The 23,525-nt window shown below is 40.5% G+C and overlaps 1 protein-coding gene across 21 annotated transcripts in view; it reads left to right on the plus strand.

Annotated features, from left to right (window-relative positions):
- The first annotated feature begins 564 nt into the window (after positions 1-564).
- Positions 565-23,525, plus strand: part of akap9 (A kinase (PRKA) anchor protein 9) — a 141,025-nt gene continuing 118,064 nt past the window's right edge. For 19 of the 21 annotated variants that reach the window (XM_021572164.3, XM_021572171.3, XM_021572172.3 and 16 more), the window contains exon 1: positions 565-1,584. In XM_021572164.3, coding sequence (XP_021427839.3) covers positions 1,537-1,584 — 48 coding nt within the window. In that variant the 5' untranslated portion in view covers positions 565-1,536. The remainder of the gene's footprint in view (positions 1,585-23,525) is intronic. The other 2 variants (XM_021572169.3, XM_090208746.1) reach the window with 1 other exon arrangement.

Genomic DNA, 23,525 nt, shown 5'->3' on the forward strand with positions numbered 1-23,525 from the left:
AGCGGTATCTGATATGACTGTGCATATCCCATAATCCTAAAACCCACAGGAAGCTGCTGGGGGGAGAACGACTCATAATAATGTCTGGAACGGTATGAATGGATTCACTAATTCCGCTCCAGCCATTACCACGAGCCTGTCCTCCCCAATTAAGGTTCTGCCAACCTCCTATGCTATAGCTGCCCCTGGATTGGTCTCTCTGATAATGGCTTTTAGCAGGATTGTGATCCTCAAGACTAAATCAATAGGGAAATAGATATTGACCAACAGTAATGTACCAAAGCCTATTTTCAGGCTCTTCTCAGCCCTCGTTGTTTCTTTCAAGACGAACTGGAAACAAACAACCTCTACCAAAACAACCGAACTCCTATATTTTAAATGTCTATGTGGACTCTATGAAAACTGCCACTGTGTTGACATAATCTAGATCAGTTTCCTGATCCTTTTGTTGATGCCTTGCAATCATGGTGGTGCTTGGGTTACTGTGCCACTGACATAGTACTCCTCAGAGCCATCCATTATTAAAAGCCTAAAACTTTCAGATGGGCAGCAGGTCTTGCTGAAGGTGCTGCACAAACAACAAAAGTTCACAGGTGGGATCTGAGCTAAGGATGTCGAAGAGAAGATGGGTGGAATTCAAGATCTGCCAGACCATAAGCTGCACAGCTCCCATCAGTCGAAGACACAGACCCCCTTCTCCTGCTGCTGCCGGTATGTAGGTGTCACTGTCTGTGTAGAAGCTTCAAAGGTTTGATGTTTCTTTTCTGTGAGCTTTCTTGACCTAAATCACATTTTCAATGCTGATTATCAGGGTCTGCATGGTTTTCCAGCGCAATGGAGAATCCAGAGAATGTTCCTAAATGCTATAAGTGGTATAATTTGTGATGCGGTTGGGTTGGAAGCATTGACTGTAAATGTCAGATGGACATATTCTATGATTATGTGCAAATTGTGCTCTCATTTATTATTAGTTTTAATAACAAAATTGCAGAAATAATCATTTGGAGAGACCACTATAAATTCGTCATGATATTATTATTAGAGTACGAAAACTTTATTTAAAAAAAACCTCTAAACTCAGTTTGAACAATATTGTGAATGTTTTAGATCTGTTCTTAACTGGGCAGTGTGAAATGAATCACGATTAGCAATTGTGCAACACATTGACCTTGTTTGCACCTCCACAGAAATTATTTTGATTTACTCACGCATATGATTTCAATCAATGTATATTTAATTTGTATACAGTATGTTTCCCTCTGTAATTTGTTTTAATCAAATGACACGTTTTGACATTTCCTGCAGTAAGATCCTAAAGGGGCGTAGCAGCAGAAAACAGCCACCTACGTGACGTCAACGCAATCGTGTTTACGTGGATAACATGGCGGCGGAGATGTGGTTGTAGCAAGGACTATGTCTTCTCCTAATGCAAGCCGGTCGCAGTGATATGAAACCATTACTAAACAAAGTGAATGTCAACAAACAGAAACTTCGCATGAAGCCCCTTTCCTCTTTTCTCAGCTACATACAACGGTAATGGAAGACGAAGAGAGGCAAAAGAAGCTCGAGGCCGGCAAGGCAAAGGTATGATAGCCTAGTACTAGGTATCTAGCCGAGGTCAATTATTTATTTGCGTTTCAAAGTTTCGGTTAGTCTGGCTTGGGAACCACATTCATTGCTGCACGTGGTTCCCGTTATACATGGGCTTACATCGTTTTATTTAGTAGCTGTTTCGGGAGCCCCTTCCGTGTTCCCCCCCCTGTCAGCTGTCACTGCTAGAAAACATGCACCCCCATGGCATGGATGACAGCCCGGGGGTTTTAGGTGTCTGTGTTAGCCAGCTAGCAAGACTTCCTTTGTCATGTGAAGTTCCATTGGTATCTCATAGAAACGTGCTGTTTTCTCCTAAAATGTAGCTACCAGTTTTGAAGAGAAGTATTAATTTGAACTTGGATAGTTAGCGAACCAATTCATCCTTTCCTGCCAGGCTTGATTAACACCACGTGATTGAAATATTGAAATTCTTGTGTGACAGGTTCAGGACATGCCCCTAGTTAGCTTGAGCAAACTCAAATGTTCCATACGTCACGGATTCTTGGTTTCCTTTTTTATGCACGCTAACGTTACTGTAACCACCAGTGCTACAAATGAGGTCATAACAGCCCTGCTGAATGATATGAAAAAATAAAAGGTGCCAACTGCTTATCTCATGCAGAAGGCGAGGTCACACAAGCTCTGCTCTTCATGAAATCAATCAATCAAGCTTTGCAATGCATCATATGCTCACCTCACGTACTATTTCAATGTATGATTTATTTTAATCAGAATTTAATACAATTTCTAAATATCCAGTGAACAGGCACAATAGCCTACTTTATGATGATACGAAAACCCACCCTCATAGTTAACTGAGAAGGATGATAGTGTAAAAATAGAATAGTCACTTCCCTGCTGGAGTCCCAAAATATATAAAAGGGTGCTTGTAGGCAGATGGAAAGAAAGTAGACTGGACTGTTAATGCAGGTTAGCCTCTACAAATCCGAGAGTGGAAGACTCTCTTACATGTAGGCTCACTTTTTGTGAACAGTCAAGTCACAAGTCAGACTATTGAATACACTTCATTTGAACATACTTCACCTGTTGTCTGCTGATTTTGTCCATATGTAGGAGGTAATCTGAGACAATATCCACAGAGTAGTGTTATTAACACAACTTTCTGTACGCTGGTCTGTATGTCGGTTTGTATTTTCAATTCTGACATAATTCGCACGAGATTTGCATATGTCAACAATGGCAGAGTTTAACTCAAGCACAGACCAAAATTTGTCCCATGCAATGGGCTAGCAAATTTCACAAGCCCTTCCAGCTGATTGCAAGGTAACGTGCTTTGGTCAACAATATTCGGCTATTTGTTTACATATTGTGCATCACGTGAAATTCATCGGGAGATGGAAAATACAAGCAACAGAACCGACTGGCGCTGCAAAAAAGTTGAGTAAACAACACTTTCCTGTGATTACCCTATCTCTACTTCCTACTGCCAGAAGGCCCAACAGCATGGACAATTGGTAATGTGCATTTTAAAAATGATTGTATTCAACATTCTGGCTTGTAGAGACTATTGCATTATTTTTACAGCGACTTCTTTCAGACTGATATCCATGGAGAAAGCATGGTAACAGTCGAATGTTTAGACAAACTGAAAGTCCTTTCAGAATTTGAGGTTACCGACCTTTGCAGTGTCATTCCCCTGTCTTAGTCCCTTAACGAGCTTACGCCCTAATTAAGTTTATTTTGAGTCATGAACCTATCTATTTTGAGCCAGCAGTATTTATTCAGTATTTGAAGGCTAGATCTATTGAAAGGGAAAACACTTTTTGTGTCACCACACCTGAAACTCTTTTGGAACGTGCAAATTTAAACTAGACTGTCTCAATAATCAACTAGCAAGTCTATATTTTGAAATGCTCAGTAACGATAGCAGTAAGGCACCACTACATCGCAGTGTTGAGGCGCCACTACAGCCTGGGGTTCGATCCCAGGCTGTCACAACCGACCATGACTGGGAGCCCCATAGGGGGGTGCACAATTGGGCCAGCGCCGTCCGGGTTAAGGGAGGGTTTGGCCAGAGGGGGGCTTTCCTTAGTTCATCATGCTCTAGCGACTCCTTGTGAACAATGTTTCCCCTGACTCGTTGGTGCGGCTGACTTACGGGTTAAGCGAGCAGTCTCTTAAGAAGTAGGCGGCCAGGCGTTTGGAGGACGCATGTCTCGACTTTTGCATCTCCCAAGCCCATTGAAGTTGCAGCGATGAGACAAGGTTGTAACTAGCAATGGGAGAAAATATTTTAAACTACTTAATAAAATAAGAAATGCTTCAGAGTGGTTGCAAAAGTATAGGTCTAGGCCATCTAGGAGTCAAAAAAATGTAATGATTCTATGGGAGATTCTCAATTGGGTAAAGTCCGTCCTCTCCTCGACTCCTTTGTCCTCCTCTGATTGTGGGGACTTAGCAGGCCCCACAATCAGATTGAATGATTTTCTATGGAAAGGGGGGCATTGCTACTAATGTTAGCGCTATCTGTTCCCATAGACTTTCAATGCAGATAGGCTGGGTAGTGTAGTATTCCAGCATAGAGCTACTGTAGTGTTTTGCTACTGTAGAAATTGTTCAGGCTCCTGTTGGTTCTGTTGAGTAATTGAGACTCTATTTAAAAGCGTGTCTCAGCAGAAATATATAATTGTTTACATAACAAACAAAAAAAATCTAAATGAATATAGGGAAAGCACTAAACTCCAAGACCTTGAATTCCATCAAATCAAAATGTATGCTAATCAACCTAAGTGGAGGCTCAAATATCTTCCATATTCTTGAGTGCGTGATCTTCAATCAAGCAGGATGTTTTCCTTTTGCGTGCCATCATTTAATCTGTGAATGCACACACAACTTTGCATCTGGAAATTGCGACATGGAAACAAGCATCACCACTCAACACTTAATTGCTATGATACATATAGTACTAGGCTTATAAGTCTTTCAAAGACACTCGCCAACTAGCCAATATGAGACATTAGTAGACCCAGACCTATCTTTTAGGTTATTGATGACAGAGGTACCCAGCATAACCTGCTTGATTAAGGATAATCCCCTGTCAGGACACAGGCCATGGCTTGACCTCATTCATCTAACTATAGGCTATATTATAGAACAAAACATCTTAAGTGTTGAAAGAAACATAGCTTATCTTAAACTTTGATAGTTTTTATCTTTCATAGAGCTCTCCCCCAGCTCCGATTCTCTGCTATATTAACGTTGAAAGAGGACTGCTAGGTTGATTTGGAATTTGATGGACCAAGGGTAAGAAAGACTGAAAATGGTTTTGTATTAGCTATATTGAAATCAGTTAAATCAGTTAATCTGCACATATCCACAAGTTGAATGATTCCTCAACAACAACAATAACAAAAAATTATTTTCACAAAATATAATCCATGGGAGGGTCCTTTTGGTGGAAGGATTTTTGACACATATTTGTATCTTAATAAATTGTTGAAGTTGGAATATTTGTAACATTCTGGCTTTACGCAGGCCTCCTTTAAGACTATAATGTTTCTTCTGTAGGTGCTACAAAGCAATAATTGGTGTAATATGAAGCTTTACCGCTTGCTCTGTATTATGAGTAGTATTTTGATATGACATTTTATACAATAAAATGGCCAACGTCCATAAAGATGGCAGAGTACAGATAATTATCCACATTTTTTAAAATGACATGGTTCAATGCACCAATAAATCAGCACAATCTACTTTCTCAGTTTTTCAAATTGCTGACATCTTCGAGCTAGAATTGTGATTATGCTAATGCCGATACAAAAAGTAATGTAGAGCAATTTACAATCTGGCGAATTTAGCAAACAAAGGATTTGTGGTAGCCATCTTTATGCACGTTTGCCATTGGCATAGTAGGCAATGTAACAAATCACCAGCAGAGGGCAAACATTTTGAATCCATTTTACATTTTAATTTTATTAATTTAGCCGACGCTCTTATCCAGAGCAATTTACAGTTATTGCATTCATCTTAAGATAGCTAGGTGGGACCACCACATGTCACATTTACTCTGTTGGTAGCCTAATGCTTACAAATTTGTTTGTAATAACTTTTGTTCATTAAACAGACAATACACACCGACCCGATCAGTAAACACACATATACTTTATAGTAAGAATAGAACTGAATAAAATACAAATAATATTGTTCCCACACAACTTGTCACAGGAAAGTGTGGAACCACTGTCATATATAAAAATAAAGTCATATTTTGAAACGGAGCCCAAGCACATACACACGCGTACAGACCAGACACTCTAACACACACATTATTCTTTAGTTGTATTGTTTGTATTTTTGTTTTGTATTGTTTGTACAGTATATAGTTGTATTTTAAAATTGTGACTCTCCTTGTGTATCAGTGTTTTTCTTACATGTTTTGTGTTTTTTTGTGAACCCCAGGAAGAGTATTTACTGCTTCTGCAAAAGCTAATGGGGATCCAAATATACAAATCCAAGCTCATGCTTTTTTGATCCACGTTTCGTCTTTCCCTACCCTCTCTAGTTTGTTAGTGAGCAGCCGTAGTGTTTTCAGCATGATACCGATAGAAAATACAAATCCTATTTTCACAAGCGTGTGTCTCTCGTGTTCATATATCACAACCTCTGCGGACTTTTGTAGTTGCCGATACGAGATCGGGCAAAATAATAGGCCTACACTTGATTTATGCTACATTATTGCATGCTAAATGTTTCTGATCAGTGATAAATGAGCAAACAATAGATTAGCTTATACCACCTCCATTTATTTGCCCAGTCAGAAACCAAATAGCCTATACAGACAGATACAGTGAAACAAATTCACATTGATTATCAGACAAGTCAGTGAATTCACAGGCTTTTGGTCGGGAGTAGCCCTAGGCTACCAAGCAACTGCGAGTGAAGAGTAAAATAATCCACTTGTTAAGCTACATAACATGCTGGCACAATTTTGTAATACATGAGCCAACTAGACAAGATGATCATGAGCAGCACTCCCCTGAACTTAGCTAACGTTTCCCCAATCTAATTGTAGCCTAACCAATATCTAAACGGAGATTCAGTGAAAACTCAAATCTGACCTTATTGATTTATCAAGGCGAATCCCCACCCTTGTCTCAAAGCAGTGCGATGGCACTGTCCCAATTAAAACAGTGCTGAAATGATCAAGTTGACACTTAGGCTATTGCTTCAAATTTATTACAAGGATTGGGTGACTTTGGGAGATTCAGTAAGCAACAATTTGCCTAACCTTTCAGACATAAAGAAAAGGTGGAAAATGTTAACATTATGGTAAAGTTGGCAGAAAAACATCTTGATATGAAAGGCATATAGGTCATAAGATGGCTTTGAATTTGCCATAACCCCCTAACCTTTTCAGATATATGAAAAAGCTGGTATAAAAAAGCAGGCATGGTAAATTAGTGTGATTTTTGGTCTGTGTATGAAAATAATAATACAGTGATTTCCTTACCAATGCTATCCCTCACAGTTATGTTGTCTCACCTGAAGGAATTTGACCTCCATTGACTTCAATAGAAATGTTTTGAAGTTGGCTTCCATGGGGGCTGTTACAGGTTCCTCTGCACCCCGCCTTCAACATTTTGTTTTTAGGGAAAACATTGCCAGTGCCTTACTTTTCCTATTTCCCATTCACCCAGGTGGCTTTATCAAACCTCATGTGTTTTACTGAGCATATAGCCTAGCGTTGTAGTGAAATGCATTCCATCTTTCTGCACCTTCAACAATAACAGCCAGGTCGGTATGCATTTGATTTAAAGTGTGTACTTTTCACAAATGAAACAGCATGAACATCCTACAGTCAAGTCAACCCCTCTGCTCCATGGTGTTGTAATTGTGCCTCAATAGCTTCTCCTTTCACCATTTTTTTGCGCGTCCTAATATTATGCTAAATATTTAAAGGACTGGAGCCATCATGTAGTAAGTTTGTGGCTGAGAAGAATCATAAAACCCACCATTTCATATGTTCTCTGGAGCACAGAGGCCCAAAAGGCTCTCGCTTAAAAATAATACAGAGGAGCCTCTCCACAGTCTGCAATGGAGATCTGTTGGAAACATGAGATGTCTCATTTCTTTTATTTCAATTGAAATACTGGCCTTTTCAGATCATTGACATGTTTTATTTTTCGCCCCTGTTAGATTTTTGCTGCCTGTAGCCTATGCTTTTTTTGATGGTGTCGGAATCACTATGTGTCATGACTGTGTTGATATGCCGACTTTTGATTGTCGCAGCACCAGTCAAGATGGCTGTCGGGCATTGTGCCAGCAACAGCAAGTGGCTTTCCTCGTCACTGGAACGACACTAATAGTGCTTTAGAACTCTGACACAGCCCACTTCACTGATCACGGAAATGGAGTTTAGGGCTAGTTGATTTTATTCATCAGGGATTTTTCTGCCATTGAAATCCTTGGGTGGGCCGCCTAAGCGTTTTTTTTTGTTGCATGGCCTAATTCCAAACTGTGAAAAAAACGTTTGGGGTTACTTAAAAATGTTCTTGTTTTTCAAAGAGAAGCAAAAAAAAATAGTCAATTTAAAATAACATCAAATTGATCAGAAATACAGTGTAGACATTGTTAATGTCGTAAATGACTATTGGAGCTGGAAACGGCTGGTTTTTAATGGAGTTTCTAAACTCAGCCCAAAAAAACGGCCTCTCACTGTCAACTACGTTTTATTTAAAGCAGACTTAACTTGTGTAAATATTTGTATGAACATAAGATTCAACAACCGAGACATACATTGAACAAGTTCCACATTAAGTACTGCAGTGCAGCAACTCCACATGGACTGCACCAGATTTGCCAGTTCTTGCTGTGAAATGTTACCCCAGTCTTCCACCAAGGCACCTGCAAGTTCCCGGAGTAGCCCTCACCCTCCGATCCAACAGGTCCCAGACGTGCTCAATGGGATTGAGATCCGGGCTCTTCGCTGACCATGGCAGAACACTGACATTCCTGTCTTGCAGGAAATCATACACAGAACGAGCAGTATGGCTGGTGGCATTGTCATGCTGGAGGGTCATGTCAGGATGATCCTGCAGGAAGGGTACCACATGAGGGAGGAGGATGTCTTCCCTGTAATGCACAGCGTTGAGATTGCCTGCAATAACAGCAAGCTCAGTCCGATGATGCTGTGACACGCCGCCCCAGACAATGACAGACCCTCCACCTCCAAATTGATCCCGCTCTAGAGTACAGGCCTCGGTGTATTGCTCATTCCTTTGATGATAAACGCGAATCCGACCACAACCTCGACTCGTCAGTGAAGAGCACTTTTTGCCAGTCCTGTCTGGTCCAGCGACGGTGGGTTTGTGACCATAGGTGACGTTGTTGCTGGTGATGTCTGGTGAGAAACTGCCTTACAACAGGCCTACAAGCCCTCAGTCCAGCCTCTCAGCCTATTGCAGACAGTCTGAGTACTGATGGAGGGATTGTGTGTTCCTGGTATAACTCAGGCAGTTGTTGTCGCCGTCCTGTACCTGTCCCGCAGGTGTGATGTTTGGATGTACCAATCCTGTGCAGGTGTTGTTACACTTGGTCTGCCACTGCGAGGATGATCAGCTGTCCGTCTTGTCTCTGTGTAGCGCTGTCTTAGGTGTCTCACAGTATGGACATTGCAATTTATTGCCCTGGCCACATCTGCAGTCCTCATGTCTCCTTGCAGCACGTTCACGCAGATGAGCAGGGACCCTGGGTATCTTTCTTTTGGTGTTTTTCAGAGTCAGTAGAAAGGCCTCTTTAGTGTCCTACATTTTCATAATTGTGACCTTAATTATCTTCCGTCTGTAAGCTGTTGGTGTCTGAAAGACAGTTCCACAGGTGTATGTTCATTAATTGTTTATGGTTTATTGAACAAGCATGGGAAACTGTGTTTAAACCCTTTACAATGAAGATCTATGAAGTTATTTGGATTTTTAAGAATTATCTTTGAAAGACAAGGGTCCTGAAAAAGAGGGGTGTTTTTTGTTGCTAAGTTTACATAGGCGTTCAGAGGCCCATTATCAGCAACCATCACTCCTGTGTTCCAATGGCACCTTGTGTTAGCTAATCCAAGTTTATCATTTTAAAAGGCTAATTGATCATTAGAAAACCCTTTTGCAATTGTGTTAGCACAGCTGAAAACTGTGGTGCTGATTAAAGAAACAATACAACTGTCCTCCTTTGTACTAGTGGAGTATCTGGAGCATCAGCATTTGTGGGTTCGATTGCAGGCTCAAATTGGCCAGAAACAAAGAGTTTATTCTGAAACTGGTCAGTCTATTCTTGTTCTGAGAAATAAAGGCAATTCAATGCGAGAAACTGCCAAGAAACTGAAGATTTTTTAAATGATCAACTTGGATTAGATAACACAACGTGCCATTGGAACACATGAGTGATGGTTGCTAATAATGGGCCTATGTAGCTCCAATAGTCATTTACAACATTAACAATGGCTACACTGTATTTCTGATCAAATTGATGTAATTTTATAGGACAAAATTAGCTTTTCTTTCAAAAATGACATTTTAAAGTTGACCCAAACTTTTGAATGGTAGTGTATATATTTTCCGTGTTGGAAAAATGCTTTTAAATGACTACAACCATATATAAAGTACATAGAAAATACCTAATATATATTTTTTAAAGCTGCAATATGTCACTTTTTGGATGACTTGATCAAATTCACATAGAAATGAGAGTTATAGATCTGTCACTCATTAAATGCAAGTGTAAGTGGTAGATCTGTTTTATGTGCACTAATTCTATGTCTCCCGTTCTTAAGTTTTGTTTTTGCATCTTACTTTTGAGTTTTGTACACCTGTTTCAATCAGCTGAAAATACAATATGTTTAGATGTTACTGTAACTCTCTACACTATACATTGTTTTTTTTGTGACAAACTGAAATTAGTTCCAAATATTAGAATTTCAGCATCCATCAATAGACAGCGCGATTTCAGCAAATTGCACTTTTAATAATATTATCTTTGAGAATTTACAATCACCAAAATAAAAGCTAGACAGGGAGAACCCCCTCGCCCCCCCACACAAAAAAATACAATGTATTGATTTTGTTTGAGCAAATGAACACAGCATTAGCCATGGCAAAATGCATAGAATTGCATGAAATTTGCTTTCAAACTGCAACATTTTCTCTTAGCTCCATGGAGACATTTTTTGAATTGCAGGACATTTGATGAAAAATGCAAAAATGTCTCTACTCCACCAAGATAGGGGCCTCTAAACACCCACCACTTAAGCTCCTTTCTGCAAGATCCTTAAAGTAATAGACCCATCTTTACTTTGTGGGTGTATGACATTTTTTTTCTGCTCTTGGAGGTGGCACTTTGAATCAATCCTGCAATTCCTATAGTAAAACTGTCTGCTACTTCCGACTCGCAAGCAATTACAAGTTTGAATCAAGTTTTAATACCCCGTATGGTGGTCACACTCTGTTTAGTCCATATTGAGCGTACGTTCGGAGCCTTTGGGTAATTAATCAGTCTTGACTCAGCTTTAGACCGAAATGGAGTCATTAGCAATCTTGTGTAATGGTCTAGTCTCCAGAGCCAAGTGCCCTTAGTTCATCCACAGCCAACTGAACACATTCATGACCATTTGGAGGTACAAAACTTTTAGGCTACCAATACATTTTCTGTTTGTACACCCAGCTGTGGTTAGTGTATTGTTCTGCCTTTTGCCTTTGAGCATCTAATGCTATATCCTAAGTCATTCTAGTATTCATCTTGGCATTGAAGACGGGTGTTACAAATGTGATAAGGGTCCCATGTATTTAGGCCTATAACTACACTACCGCCTAATTGAATCTGCTGTTGATCGTTATTCATTGTCTTTCAATCAGTGCTTGTTACAACAACAAAAAATTCACAGTAGCCTAGTGGGCACAGAAAACAAGCTATCTATAGTGTGATCTGTCTAAGTGAACAATCATCACTCACATACAGCAAACATTACTCAATGTGTCATAATTGATCAAATAGAAAGCCTCAAAAAACACTGATCCTAGTATGGTACGGTGTTCGATGTTAATTGTGTTTATCTATTGTTGGTATCAGTGGGGGATAAGCAGTGACACTGAGTAACAGATAATCGCTCTCTTGTAACGGTGCCAGCGGCTGAATTAGCTAACCTAGACCTTTTGTGAAACAACTCAATGATGGAATGCTTGATGCAGAAATCTCTAGAATTATTATCCAACAAGCCAATGTTTTGCTTTGAAGTGCTTAGAGTAGCATAGGAATAAGCACTGAAGACTTAATTACCTGTCTGTCCTACATAAAGAATTTTTGCAAAACAATATCAGAGTTTCTCTATCTTTGAGACTGCAGATGGCATTATACACCTACGCAGGCCTCAGTCCCATGTGCTTGTCCAACTCAATGGTCCTTTGCCATATAGGGCAACACAGAATCATCTGCAATTGAACTCTGTGAAAGATTAGCCAATGATTCCAATTTACTTTAGGGAGAAAATGAATTGAATTTGTTTCTGCTGTGCAAATTAGAGGTCGGCCGATTAATTGGAATGGCCGATTTAATTAGGGCCAATTTCAAGTTTTCACAACAATCGAAAATCTGTGTTTCTGGACACCAATTTGGCCGATAACATTTTTATTTTCATATATTTTAATTGTATTTTTTTACACCTTTTATTTAATCATTATTTAACTAGGCAAGTCAGTTAAGAACACATTCTTATTTTCAGTGATGGCCTAGGAACGGTGGGTTAAATGTCTCGTTCAGCGGCAGAACGACAGATTTTTACTTTGTCAGCTCGGGGGATTCAATCTTGCAACCTTACAGTTAACTAGTCCAACGCTCTAACCACCTGATTACATTGCACTCCACGATGAGACTGCCTGTTACGCGAATGCAGTAAGCCAAGGTAAGTTGCTAGCTTGCATTAAACTTATCTTTATAAAAAACAATCAATCATAATCACTAGTTAACTACACATGGTTGATATTACTAGTTTATCTAGCGTGTCCTGCGTTGCATATAATCGATGCAGTGCACATTCGCGAAAAAGGACTGTCGTTGCTCCAACGTGTACCTAACCATAAACACCAAGGCCTTAATTAAAATCAATACACAGAAGTATATATTTTTAAACCTGCATATTTAGCTAAAAGAAATCCAGGTTAGCAGGCAATATAAACCAGGTGAAATTGTGTCACTTCTCTTACGTTCATTGCATGCAGAGTCAGTGTATATGCAACAGTTTGGGCCTCAAATTTGCCAGAATTTTACGGAATTATGACATAACATTGAAGTTTGTGCAATGTAACAGGAATGTTTAGATTTATGGATGCCACCCGTTAGATAAAATACGGAACGGTTCCGTATTTCACTGAAAGAATAAACGTCTTGTTTTCGAGATGATAGTTTCCAGATTCGACCATATTAATGACCTAAGGCTCGCATTTCTGTGTGTTATCATGATATAACTAAGTCTATGATTTGATAGAGCAATCTGACTGAGCGGTGGTAGGCACCAGCAGGCTCGTAAGCATTCATTCAAACAGCACTTTCCTGTGTTTGCCAGCAGCTGTTTATGACTTCAAGCATATCAACTCCCGAGATTAGGCTGGTGTAATCGATGTGAAATGGCTAGCTAGTTAGCGGGGTGCGCGCTAATAGCGTTTCAAACGTCACTCGCTCTGAGACTTGGAGTAGTTGTTCCCCTTGCTCTGCATGGGTAATGCTGCTTCGATGGTGGCTGTTGTCTTTGTGTTCCTGGTTCGAGCCCAGGTAGGAGAGAGGAGATGGACGGAAGCTTTACTGTTACACTGGCAATACTAAAGTGCCTATAAGAACATCCAATAGTCAAAGCTTAATGAAATACAAATATGGTATAGAGATAGTCAAAGCTTAATGAAATACAAATATGGTATAGAGATAAATAGTCCTATAATAACTACAACCTAAAACTTCTTACTTGGGAATATTGAAGACTCATGTTAAAAGGAACCACCAGCTTTCATATGTTCTCATGTTCTGAGCAAGGAACTTAAACGTTAGCTTTCTTACAAATTCAGAGCGAAAAGAATGCTTGAACTAATTGTTCTGACTTAACAGCAGTCAAGCACCCAAGCTAACGTTGGCTAGCTTGCTAGCTACTTCCAGGCACAAATGAGAGGACAGCTCACTCTGACCATTTTACTCGCCCTAGCAGGGCAGGTTAGGCTGTTTGTATGTTATCTAGTGTGTTGGTGACTGCAACTGCTGCTGGCAACAATTTATTTATGCTGTTTTGCAAACGTTTACTGACACCCGCCATATTCAACGGGTGTTGAGTGTTCCTAAATTCGTCAGTTATTCTTCACTCTGGCACACACATACGAGAGTGTGCTGAAATCATAGTAGATAGCCAGAGCAAATTTACCAGCTACGTCAATCGACAGTTGTCGTAGTGACAACATAAACATTCTATTAAAATAGTTGAAGTCGGAAGTTTACATACACTTAGGTTGGAGTTGCTAACACTCCACACATTTCTTGTTAACAAACTATAGTTTTGGCAAGTCTGTTAGGACATCTACTTTGTGCATGACACAAGTAATTTTTCAAACAATTGTTTACAGACAGATTATTTCACTTATAATTCACTGCATCACAATTCCAGTGGGTCAGAAGTTTACATACACTAAATTGACTGTGTCTTTAAACAGCTTGGAAAATTACAGAAAATGATGTCATGGCTTTAGATGCTTCTGATTGACTGAAATTATGTCAATTAGCCTATCAAAAGAAATCAGCCAAGACCTTAGAAAAACAATTGTAGACCTCCACAAGTCTGGTTCATCCTAGGGAGCAATTTCCAAATGCCTGAAGGTACCACATTCATCTGTACAAACACTGGCACGCAAGTATAAACACCATGGGACCACGCAGCCGTCATACCGTTCAGGAAAGAGACTCATTCTGTCTCCTAGAGATGAACGTACTTGGGTGAGAACAGTGCAAATCAATCCAAGACCAACAGCAAAGAACCTTGTGAGGATACTTGAGGAAACAGGTACAAAAGTATCTATATCCACAGTAAAACGAGTCCTATATCGACATAAGCTGAAAGGCCGCTCTGCAAGGAAGAAGCCACTGCTCCAAAACCGCCATAAAAAAGCCAGACTATGGTTTGCAACTGCACATGGGGACAAAGATCGTACTTTTTGGAGAAATGTCCTCTGGTCTGATGGAAAAAAATAGTACTCTTTGGCCATAATGTCTATCATTATGTTTGGAGGAAAAAGAGGGAGGCTTGCAAGCTGACGAACACCATCCCAACCGTGAAGAACGGGGGTGGCAGCATCATGTTGTGGGGGTGCTTTGATGCAGGAGGGACTGGTGCACTTCACAAAATAGATGGCATCATGATGGAGGGAAATAATGTAGATATATTGAAGGAACATCTCAAGACATCAGTCAGGAAGTTAAAGCTTGGTTGCAAATGGGTCTTCCAAATGGACAATGACCTCAAGTATACTTCCAAAGTTGTGGCAAAATGGCTTAGGGACAACAAAGTCAAGTTATTGGAGTGGCCATCACAAAGCCCTGACCTCAATCCTATAGAAAATGTGTGTGTAGAACTGAAAAAGCTTGTGCGAGCAAGGAGACCTACAAACCTGTTTCAGTTACACCAGCTCTGTCAGGAGGAATGGGTCAAAATTCACCCAACACATTGTGGGAAGCTTGTGGAAGGCTACCTAAAACGTTTGACCCAAGTTAAACCATTTTAAAGGCAATGCTCCAAATACTAATTGTATGTATGTAAAACTTCTGACCCACTGGGAATGTGATAAAATAAATAAAATAACCTCTCTACTATTATTCTGACATTTCACATTCTTAAAATAAAACAGGGAATTCTTACTGGGATTAAATGTCAGGAATTGTGAAACTGAGTTTAAATGTATTTGCCTAAGGTGTATGTAAACTTCCGACTTCAACTGTACTTTCATAGCGGAGTCTTTTGTTTGGACGTGTAGTGAGCTAGCTAAAGAATGAACCATAATCCCAACTCAATATGTTAATACCCTGCATGAATCTGCAGGTAGCTAACCAACCAGGTTCAATGTTAGCTAGCTAAGATTAGGCTATAACTAGCAATGCAAATGGCTCTGAGATATGAGTAATTTTACTACGCAGATCATACATGTAACGTTAGCTAGCTAGCTAACAGTACTCTTTCACTTGCAATGAAAGCAACTTTCTGACAAAATGAGAAACGTGTAATATCTGAAAATGTGTCTAGCTCGACTCTTACCGTATACATGGATGAGCGCTTCTCGCTCTCTATCGCGGATGCCATGGTTCTTCTTAGTTTGAAGATGTAATCCGTAGACAGGTGTTTTACAACAGCCTTCTGTGCCTTTTCGATTCCGTCTGCGTATTTGCAATCACATGCCAGAATTTTATCCATCTCCTTAGCTATCATACTCTAATTCCACTGATTTCAAAACTCGGTCCTCCAGAAAGTGGAGAGCAACATTTTTGCAATTCTGCTATGTGATGTCTTTTAAAAAAGCTGCTTTAGAAAGGATAACCTATTCATACTGACCAGCTCATATTATAGAGTGAAGCGTGCTACATGGCAGACCAATGCAAACTCATCTCTCGGTGTACAGCCCAATCATTATCTCAGCCAATCATGGCTTGCCGGAAGGTTGGTTCCTTTTTCTGTGCCTAAACCAACTAAGCTCTTAATTTAACTATTGTATTCTTACTAACAGATAGGATATACAGTGGGGCAAAAAAGTATTTAGTCAGCCACCAATTGTGCAAGTTCTCCCACTTAAAAAGATGAGAGGCCTGTAATTTTCATCATAGGTACACTTCAACTATGACAGACAAAATGAGGGCAGAAAATCACATTGTAGGATTTTTTATGAATTTATTTGCAAATTATGGTTGGAAATAAGTATTAATAAGTATCTGTAAGGTCCTCAGTCGAGCAGTGAATTTCAAACAGGTTCAACCACAAAGAACAGGGATGTTATCCAATGCCTTGCCAAGAAGGGCACCTATTGGTAGATGGGTAAAAAAACAATCAAAAATATTAGTTACACTTTGGATGGTGTATCAATACACCTAGTTGCTACAAAGGTACAGGCATCCTTCCTAACTCAGTTGCCAGAGAGGAAAGACATTTCTCAAGGATTTCACCATGAGGTCAATGGTGACTTTAAAACAGTTAGTTTAATGGCTATGATAGGAGAAAACTGATGATGGATGAACAACGTTGTAGTTACACCACAATACTAACCTAATTGACTGAGTGAACTGAAGGAAGCCAGGCCTCCCGAGTGTGCAGCGGTCTAAGGCACTGCATCGCAGTGTTGTGGCGTCACTACAGCCTGGGGTTCGATTCCAGGCTGTGTCACAACCGGCCGTGACCGGAGGTACCATAGGGTGGCGCACAGTTAGCCCGGTTAGGTGAAGGTTTGGCCGGGGGGGCTTTACTTGGTTCATTGCGTTCTAGTGACTCCTTGTGGCGGGCTGGGTGCCTGCAAGCTGACTTTGGTTGTCAATTGAACTGTTAATCCTCCGACACATTGGTGTGGCTGGCTTCCAGGTTAAGCGAGCGGGTGTTGAGAAGCACGGCTTAGCGTGTCATGTTTCGGAGGACGCATGACTCGACCTTTGCCTCTCCCAAGCCTGTTGGAGTTGCAGCAATGAGACAAGATCGTAATTGGATTGAAATTGGGGAGAAAAAGGGGGAAAAAAATTAAAAAGAAAGCATGTACAGAATTTAAAAACAATGTTTTAAACTTAAATCCTGTTTGCAACAAGGCACTAAAGTAATACTGCAAAAAATGTGGAAAAGCAATGAACTGTTGTCCTGAATACAAAGTGTTAGGTTTGGGGCAAATACAATACGATACAAGACATTACAAGGGTACAACTCTCCATATTTTCAAGCATCGTGGTCGCTTCAACATTTTAATGGATATGATTGAAATCGTTAAGGAATGAGGAGTTTTTCCAGACACTGGGAGATGAGTTAACATTTCAGCAGGACAGTAACCTAAAACACAAGGCACAGTTTTGACTTAAATTTACTTGCAAATCGATGGCAAAACCTGAATGTTTATCTAGCAAAGAATGTGCAAATATTGTACATTCCAGGTGGGCAAAGCTCTTCGTCTCACAACTGAAAGAAATACTCACAGCTTTAATCACTGCCAAAGGTGCTTCTACGAAGTATTCACTCAGGTGTGAATACTTATCTAAATTATATATTTTTTATTTATTTTTCAATACGTTTGATAACATTTCTGAAAACCATGTTCTCACTTTATCTTAATGGGGTATTGTCTGTAAATGGGCGAGGGGGGATTAAAAAAAAATAAAAAATCAATTTTGAAATCAGGCTGTAACATAACAGAATGTGGAATAAGTTAAGGGGTATGAATACTTTCTGAAGGCTCTGTACATAATGGTATATGCAAAGGCTAAGGGCATAAACTACACAAGTACATTTTTGTCTTTATATATAGTACCAGTCAAAAGTTTGGACACCTACTACTTTTTTCTTTATTCTTACTTTTTTCTTTAATGTAGAATAATAGTGAAGACATAAACTATGAAATAACACATATGGGATCAAGTAGTAACCAAAAAAGTGTTAATCAAAATACATTTTATATTTGAGATAATTCAATAAAAATAATAATAAAAAATAATCAAATGTAACACAATAACAAGGCTATATACAGGGTGTACCGGTACCGAGTCAGTGTGCAGGGGTACAGGTTAGTTGAGGTAATTTGTACATGTAGGTAGGGGTGACGTGACTATGCATAATAAACGAGTAGCAGCAGTGTACAAAACAAATGGAGGGGGGTGTCAATGTAAATAGTCCGGTGGCCAGTTGATTAATTGTTCAGCAGTCTTATGGCTTGGAGGTAGAAGCTGTCAAGGAGCCTTTTGGTCTTAGACTTGGGGCTCTAGGTCCAAGAGGCTTCTAAACAGCTTCTAACCCCAAGCCATAAGACTCCTGAACATCTAATCAAATGGCTACCCAGACTATTTGCATTTCACCCCTCCCCCCCTCCCCCTCTTTTACACCGCTGCTACTATCTGATGTTATGTGGCCATAGTCACTTTAATAACTCTACCTACATGTAGTCACAGATTGTGGATAAAAACACCCTACTGCCATGTGTGAGGAATGCATTTCTGCATATATTTCTAAGGTTTCACATAATTTTCAATATGTCAACAATGGCTTCAGTAAAAGTCTAAAGAATGCACAAAAAAGCACACACAATGTAGTTAATGCACGTTTCTGAAGATGATATATCCATCACATCGTCGACCGTTATGGATATCATAACGCTGAAAAAGGATACTGACAATAAAAAGAGAAACCAATTATAGACCATATAAATCTTTATCAAAGTTAAGCATTGCAGAGAAAGTTTCAAACGATCAATGTAAAGAGCATGTTTTCCAAAAACGTAGCAAACAAGGTGATCAAATACTTATGTCATGCAATAAAATGCAAATTAATTACTTAAAAATCATACAATGTGATTTTCTGGATTTTTGTTTTAGATTCCGCCTCTCACAGTTTAAGTGTACCTATGATAAAAATTACAGACCTCTACATGCTTTGTAAGTGGGAAACACTGCCAATTTTGCAGGTTATCAAATACTTGTTCTCCCCACTGTATATAGCTGCATGCACTAGGTAGAGCTGCATTGAGGTCTAGTGCTTTAGGATAACCTCAGTCTGGAAATGTGCCCTCTTTTAAGCTACGTTGTCTGACGGTGCAGTCAGCCCCCACCAGGTAAGTGGGGTGTAGTATCCTTGGCAACAGGGGCTACCTGTTGCTCGCCATGCCGTGTGACATCTGCTGCCCATAATAGCCTGCTGTGTGAGCTCCCCTGCTTTCACCCAGCTCCCATAGCCGGCCATTCAGTTCACTGACTGAACTCGCTCACTCACTTCACCCCACTCAGTGGCTGTCACCAGTCCTTCATCCATAATGGATATCAGGGCTTTTACTGTCCAAGTCATGTAATTAGTGCCAGCATTCACTTATGGCTATTAACTGTACAGACCCCCTGCTGTTGGTGCACAGAGGGAAATTACATTTGTGTGTTTGTGGGTGCGGACTGCACACTGAGGGAAGTTTGTGTGTGTGTGTGCACACAGTCGCGCATGCTCTGAGAGCTGATTTGTTTATTCTATGTCGGACTGTCCCTGGGAAAAAAAAAAAATATATATATATATATACACACCACTGCTCAAAAAAATAAAGGGAACTCTTAAACAACACAATGTAACTCCAAGTCAATCACACTTCTGTGAAATCAAACTGTCCAATTAGGAAGCAACACTGATTGACAATACATTTCACATGCTGTTGTGCAAATGGAATAGACAGGTGGAAATTATAGGCAATTAGCAAGACACCCCCAATAAAGGAGTGGTTCTGCAGGTGGTGACCACAGACCACTTCTCAGTTCCTATGCTTCCTGGCTGATGTTTTGGTCACTTGAATGCTGACGGTGCTTTCACTCTAGTGGTAGCATGAGACGGAGTCTACAACCCACACAAGTGGCTCAGGTAGTGCAGCTCATCCAGGATGGCACATCAATGCGAGCTGTGGCAAGAAGGTTTGCTGTGTCTGTCAGCGTAGTGTCCAGAGCATGGAGGCGCTACCAGGAGACAGGCCAGTACATCAGGAGATGTGGAGGAGGCCGTAGGAGGGCAACAACCCAGCAGCAGGACCGCTACCTCCGCCTTTGTGAAAGGAGGAGCACTGCCAGAGCCCTACAAAATTACCTCCAGCAGTCACTCAAACGGTCAGAAACAGACTCCATGAGGGTGGTATGAGGTCCCGACGTCCACAGGTGGGGGTTGTGCTTACAGCCCAACACCGTGCAGGACGTTTAGCATTTGCAGTAGAACACCAAGATTGGCAAATTCGCCACTGGCGCCCTGTGCTCTTCACAGATGAAAGCAGGTTCACACTGAGCACATGTGACAGAGTCTGGAGACGCCGTGGAGAACGTTCTGCTGCCTGCAACATCCTCCAGCATGACCGGTTTGGCGGTGGGTCAGTCATGGTGTGGGGTGGCATTTCTTTGGGCTCACCAGAGGTAGCCTGACTGCCATTAGGTACCGAGATGAGATCCTCAGACCCCTTGTGAGACCACATGCTGGTGCGGTTGGCCCTGGGTTCCTCCTAATGCAAGACAATGCTAGACCTCATGTGGCTGGAGTGTGTCAGCAGTTCCTGCAAGAGGAAGGCATTGATGCTATGGACTGGCCCGCCCATTCCCCAGATCTGAATCCAATTGAGCACATCTGGGACGTCATGTCTCGCTCCATCCATCTACCAACACCACGTTGCAGAACAGACTGTCCAGGAATTGGCGGATGCTTTAGTCCAGGTCTGGGAGGAGATCCCTCAGGAGACCATCCGCCACCTCATCAGGAGCATGCCCAGGCATTGTAGGGAGGTCATACAGGCACGTGGAGGCCACACACACTACTGAGCCTCATTTTGACTTGTTTTAAGGACATTACATCAAAGTTGGATCAGCCTGTAGTGTGGTTTTCCACTTTAATTTTGAGTGTGACTCCAAAACCAGACCTCCATGGGTTGATAAATTTGATTTCCTTTGATAATTTTTGTGCGATTTTGTTGTCAGCACATTCAACTATGTAAAGAAAAAAGTATTTAATAATATTTCATTAATTCAGATCTAGGATGTGTTATTTTAGTGTTCCCTTTATTTTTTTTGAGCAGTGTATATATCTTGGTCGACCGTAAGTCATCTGTTCTTTCGACCTGTCTATTGGTCGAAATGTTTAAAAGTGTTTAAAAAAAAAATATATATATATATATATTTATTTCTTTTTTATTTTTTTAACATATGGACCTTATGTGTTTTAATAAAATCAACTATATGCATTGAGCTTGTCTGATGCTTTAAGCTTATGGTTTGATTAAATAAGACAGGCGCCAGAGATCTAGATATCCAGAATGAAAAGTAACTTAACCTGACCCAACTTTTCTCCTCCCGCTCCTGCTGGCTTTCACAGATTCTGCCTTTGCTCTCCTGACGTTGCCGCTAATGGGCTACACAAGGAGTCGGCAACCTTTCTCATGTGGAATGCCAATTTATCTTACCATTTCTACCGATCTGCGTGCCAGTTATGGTTTTCATATGCACATTTTCATTTAATTTATAATAACGTCTTCATATCTCAAAATAATTGTCATGTGGTTCATCAAAATTGTAACCAAATGAAAATGATACAAACCTAAAAAGGAACTTCTATTGCCATTACCAACTATGTAAAAATAGCCTACATAAAGCCAACAAATAAAAACATTGCAGCCTGCAGGTAGAAAATAGCGTGATTTTAAAAATAAATATCCTATAAATCACGTTGGCTACACATGGCCTGTCTGCTATCAACTATTAACTTGGGTCCGGCTGAAGCGTGCACTAGCAAACTTGCAACATTGTGTAAAATATTCTGGGCCCTCAGAGTTTCCTGTGCCAGTGAGCTCGGAACAGACACAGCTGTAGGCTATTTGCGCAGGGGATAAGAAGCAGTGCTTGAGTTGGCAGGAGTTTACCAGAGCTAACCATCGGCCCCTTAAATGTTCTACTGCTAGAGCTCCTGTTCCTTTTATAGACAATTAGCTCAAAAGACTTGTGGAGCACCTGCACCTAAATATAAACAGTACCAGCACCCAAAATGGGTACCAGAACCTATTTCAGTCCAGCACTCATAAGAAGTAATCAGGTAGTCCTATTTTATGACATTTCCACTGGATCAGAGCATGACATTTTTCCCTTTCATGCTGAGTTGTTATCGAAAGGGAGAGAGCTGGAAAGATTTTTCAAACACGTTGAGGAACTATTGTCATTCTCAATGGATGTAGAGAGATACTTTGTGTGCTTGCTGTTTGAAGTGAAGAAAACATTCCTTTGAGAAGCTCCACAGGTCAAGTGGTGGTGCGTTAAAGCCTATCAGAAACACCAAATGGGCACATTTGTATGCCTACATTTGCTCGCAGCCACGGTAGCTTTTAGGCCTATTTCAATGAGTGCTTGTCCTAACTCCTGACAGGAGTGCTCCAAACAAAAAAAAAAGAAAACTGGCTAAATTGACAAAACTCGTAAATGGAATGAAATAAGCCTAAACTTGTTCCTCATAAGTGTAGCATAAGTTGTGCGCTCTGCAAAGAATGTGTCCACTCTGACAATGGTAAGTGAAAGACTGGAATAATAATATTGAATGAATTAACAGAAATTACCATAACCAAATTAACAAACATTGTAGGTTAGGAATTCATTGTAAATGTACTGCTGGTGATATATGTAATGGGGAGTTGATATACACTAACAATCAAATGCAAACAATGAACACAATGAAGTTATGAAACGATGAATGTGCACAAATTGGCGGGAGAGCGCATTCTGGAGAGATTGTGTGCATCCGGGCGCATGGTCTTTCCGATGGCAGCATTTAATGTGATATGGCCTCAGCGGAAGTCAGGGCATTCATACTTCTTGCGCTTGCTGAGCGGTGCAGAGTTGTTGTCAAGGAAGTGAGTTTGTGCTTTCTGCAGGACCTACTGCCTCCACCTACCTTCAACCAATCATGTTAATGCAGAGCTATACAGAGCCCTCCGCAGCCCTCCGCATTGTTCCAAAATTTGTGAGGTACATGGAGATTTGGCCTCTGCTTGCCTCTAGAGGTTCCGCAATTGCAACACATTCTTGGCCCAAGCAAGTCTCTATGGAGCCTCCAACCACATTTCCGGATCAAGTATTAATTGGATTTTAGTCTAGAGAGAGAGTGTATACATACATTACATAACATACATACAGTGGGGCAAAAACGTATTTTCCACCATAATTTGCAAATAAATTCATTAATCCTA

This window comes from Oncorhynchus mykiss, chromosome 18, assembly GCF_057628025.1.
Source record: "Oncorhynchus mykiss isolate SJ-2025 chromosome 18, ASM5762802v1, whole genome shotgun sequence".
In the NCBI taxonomy this organism is placed as follows: Eukaryota; Metazoa; Chordata; class Actinopteri; order Salmoniformes; family Salmonidae; genus Oncorhynchus; species Oncorhynchus mykiss.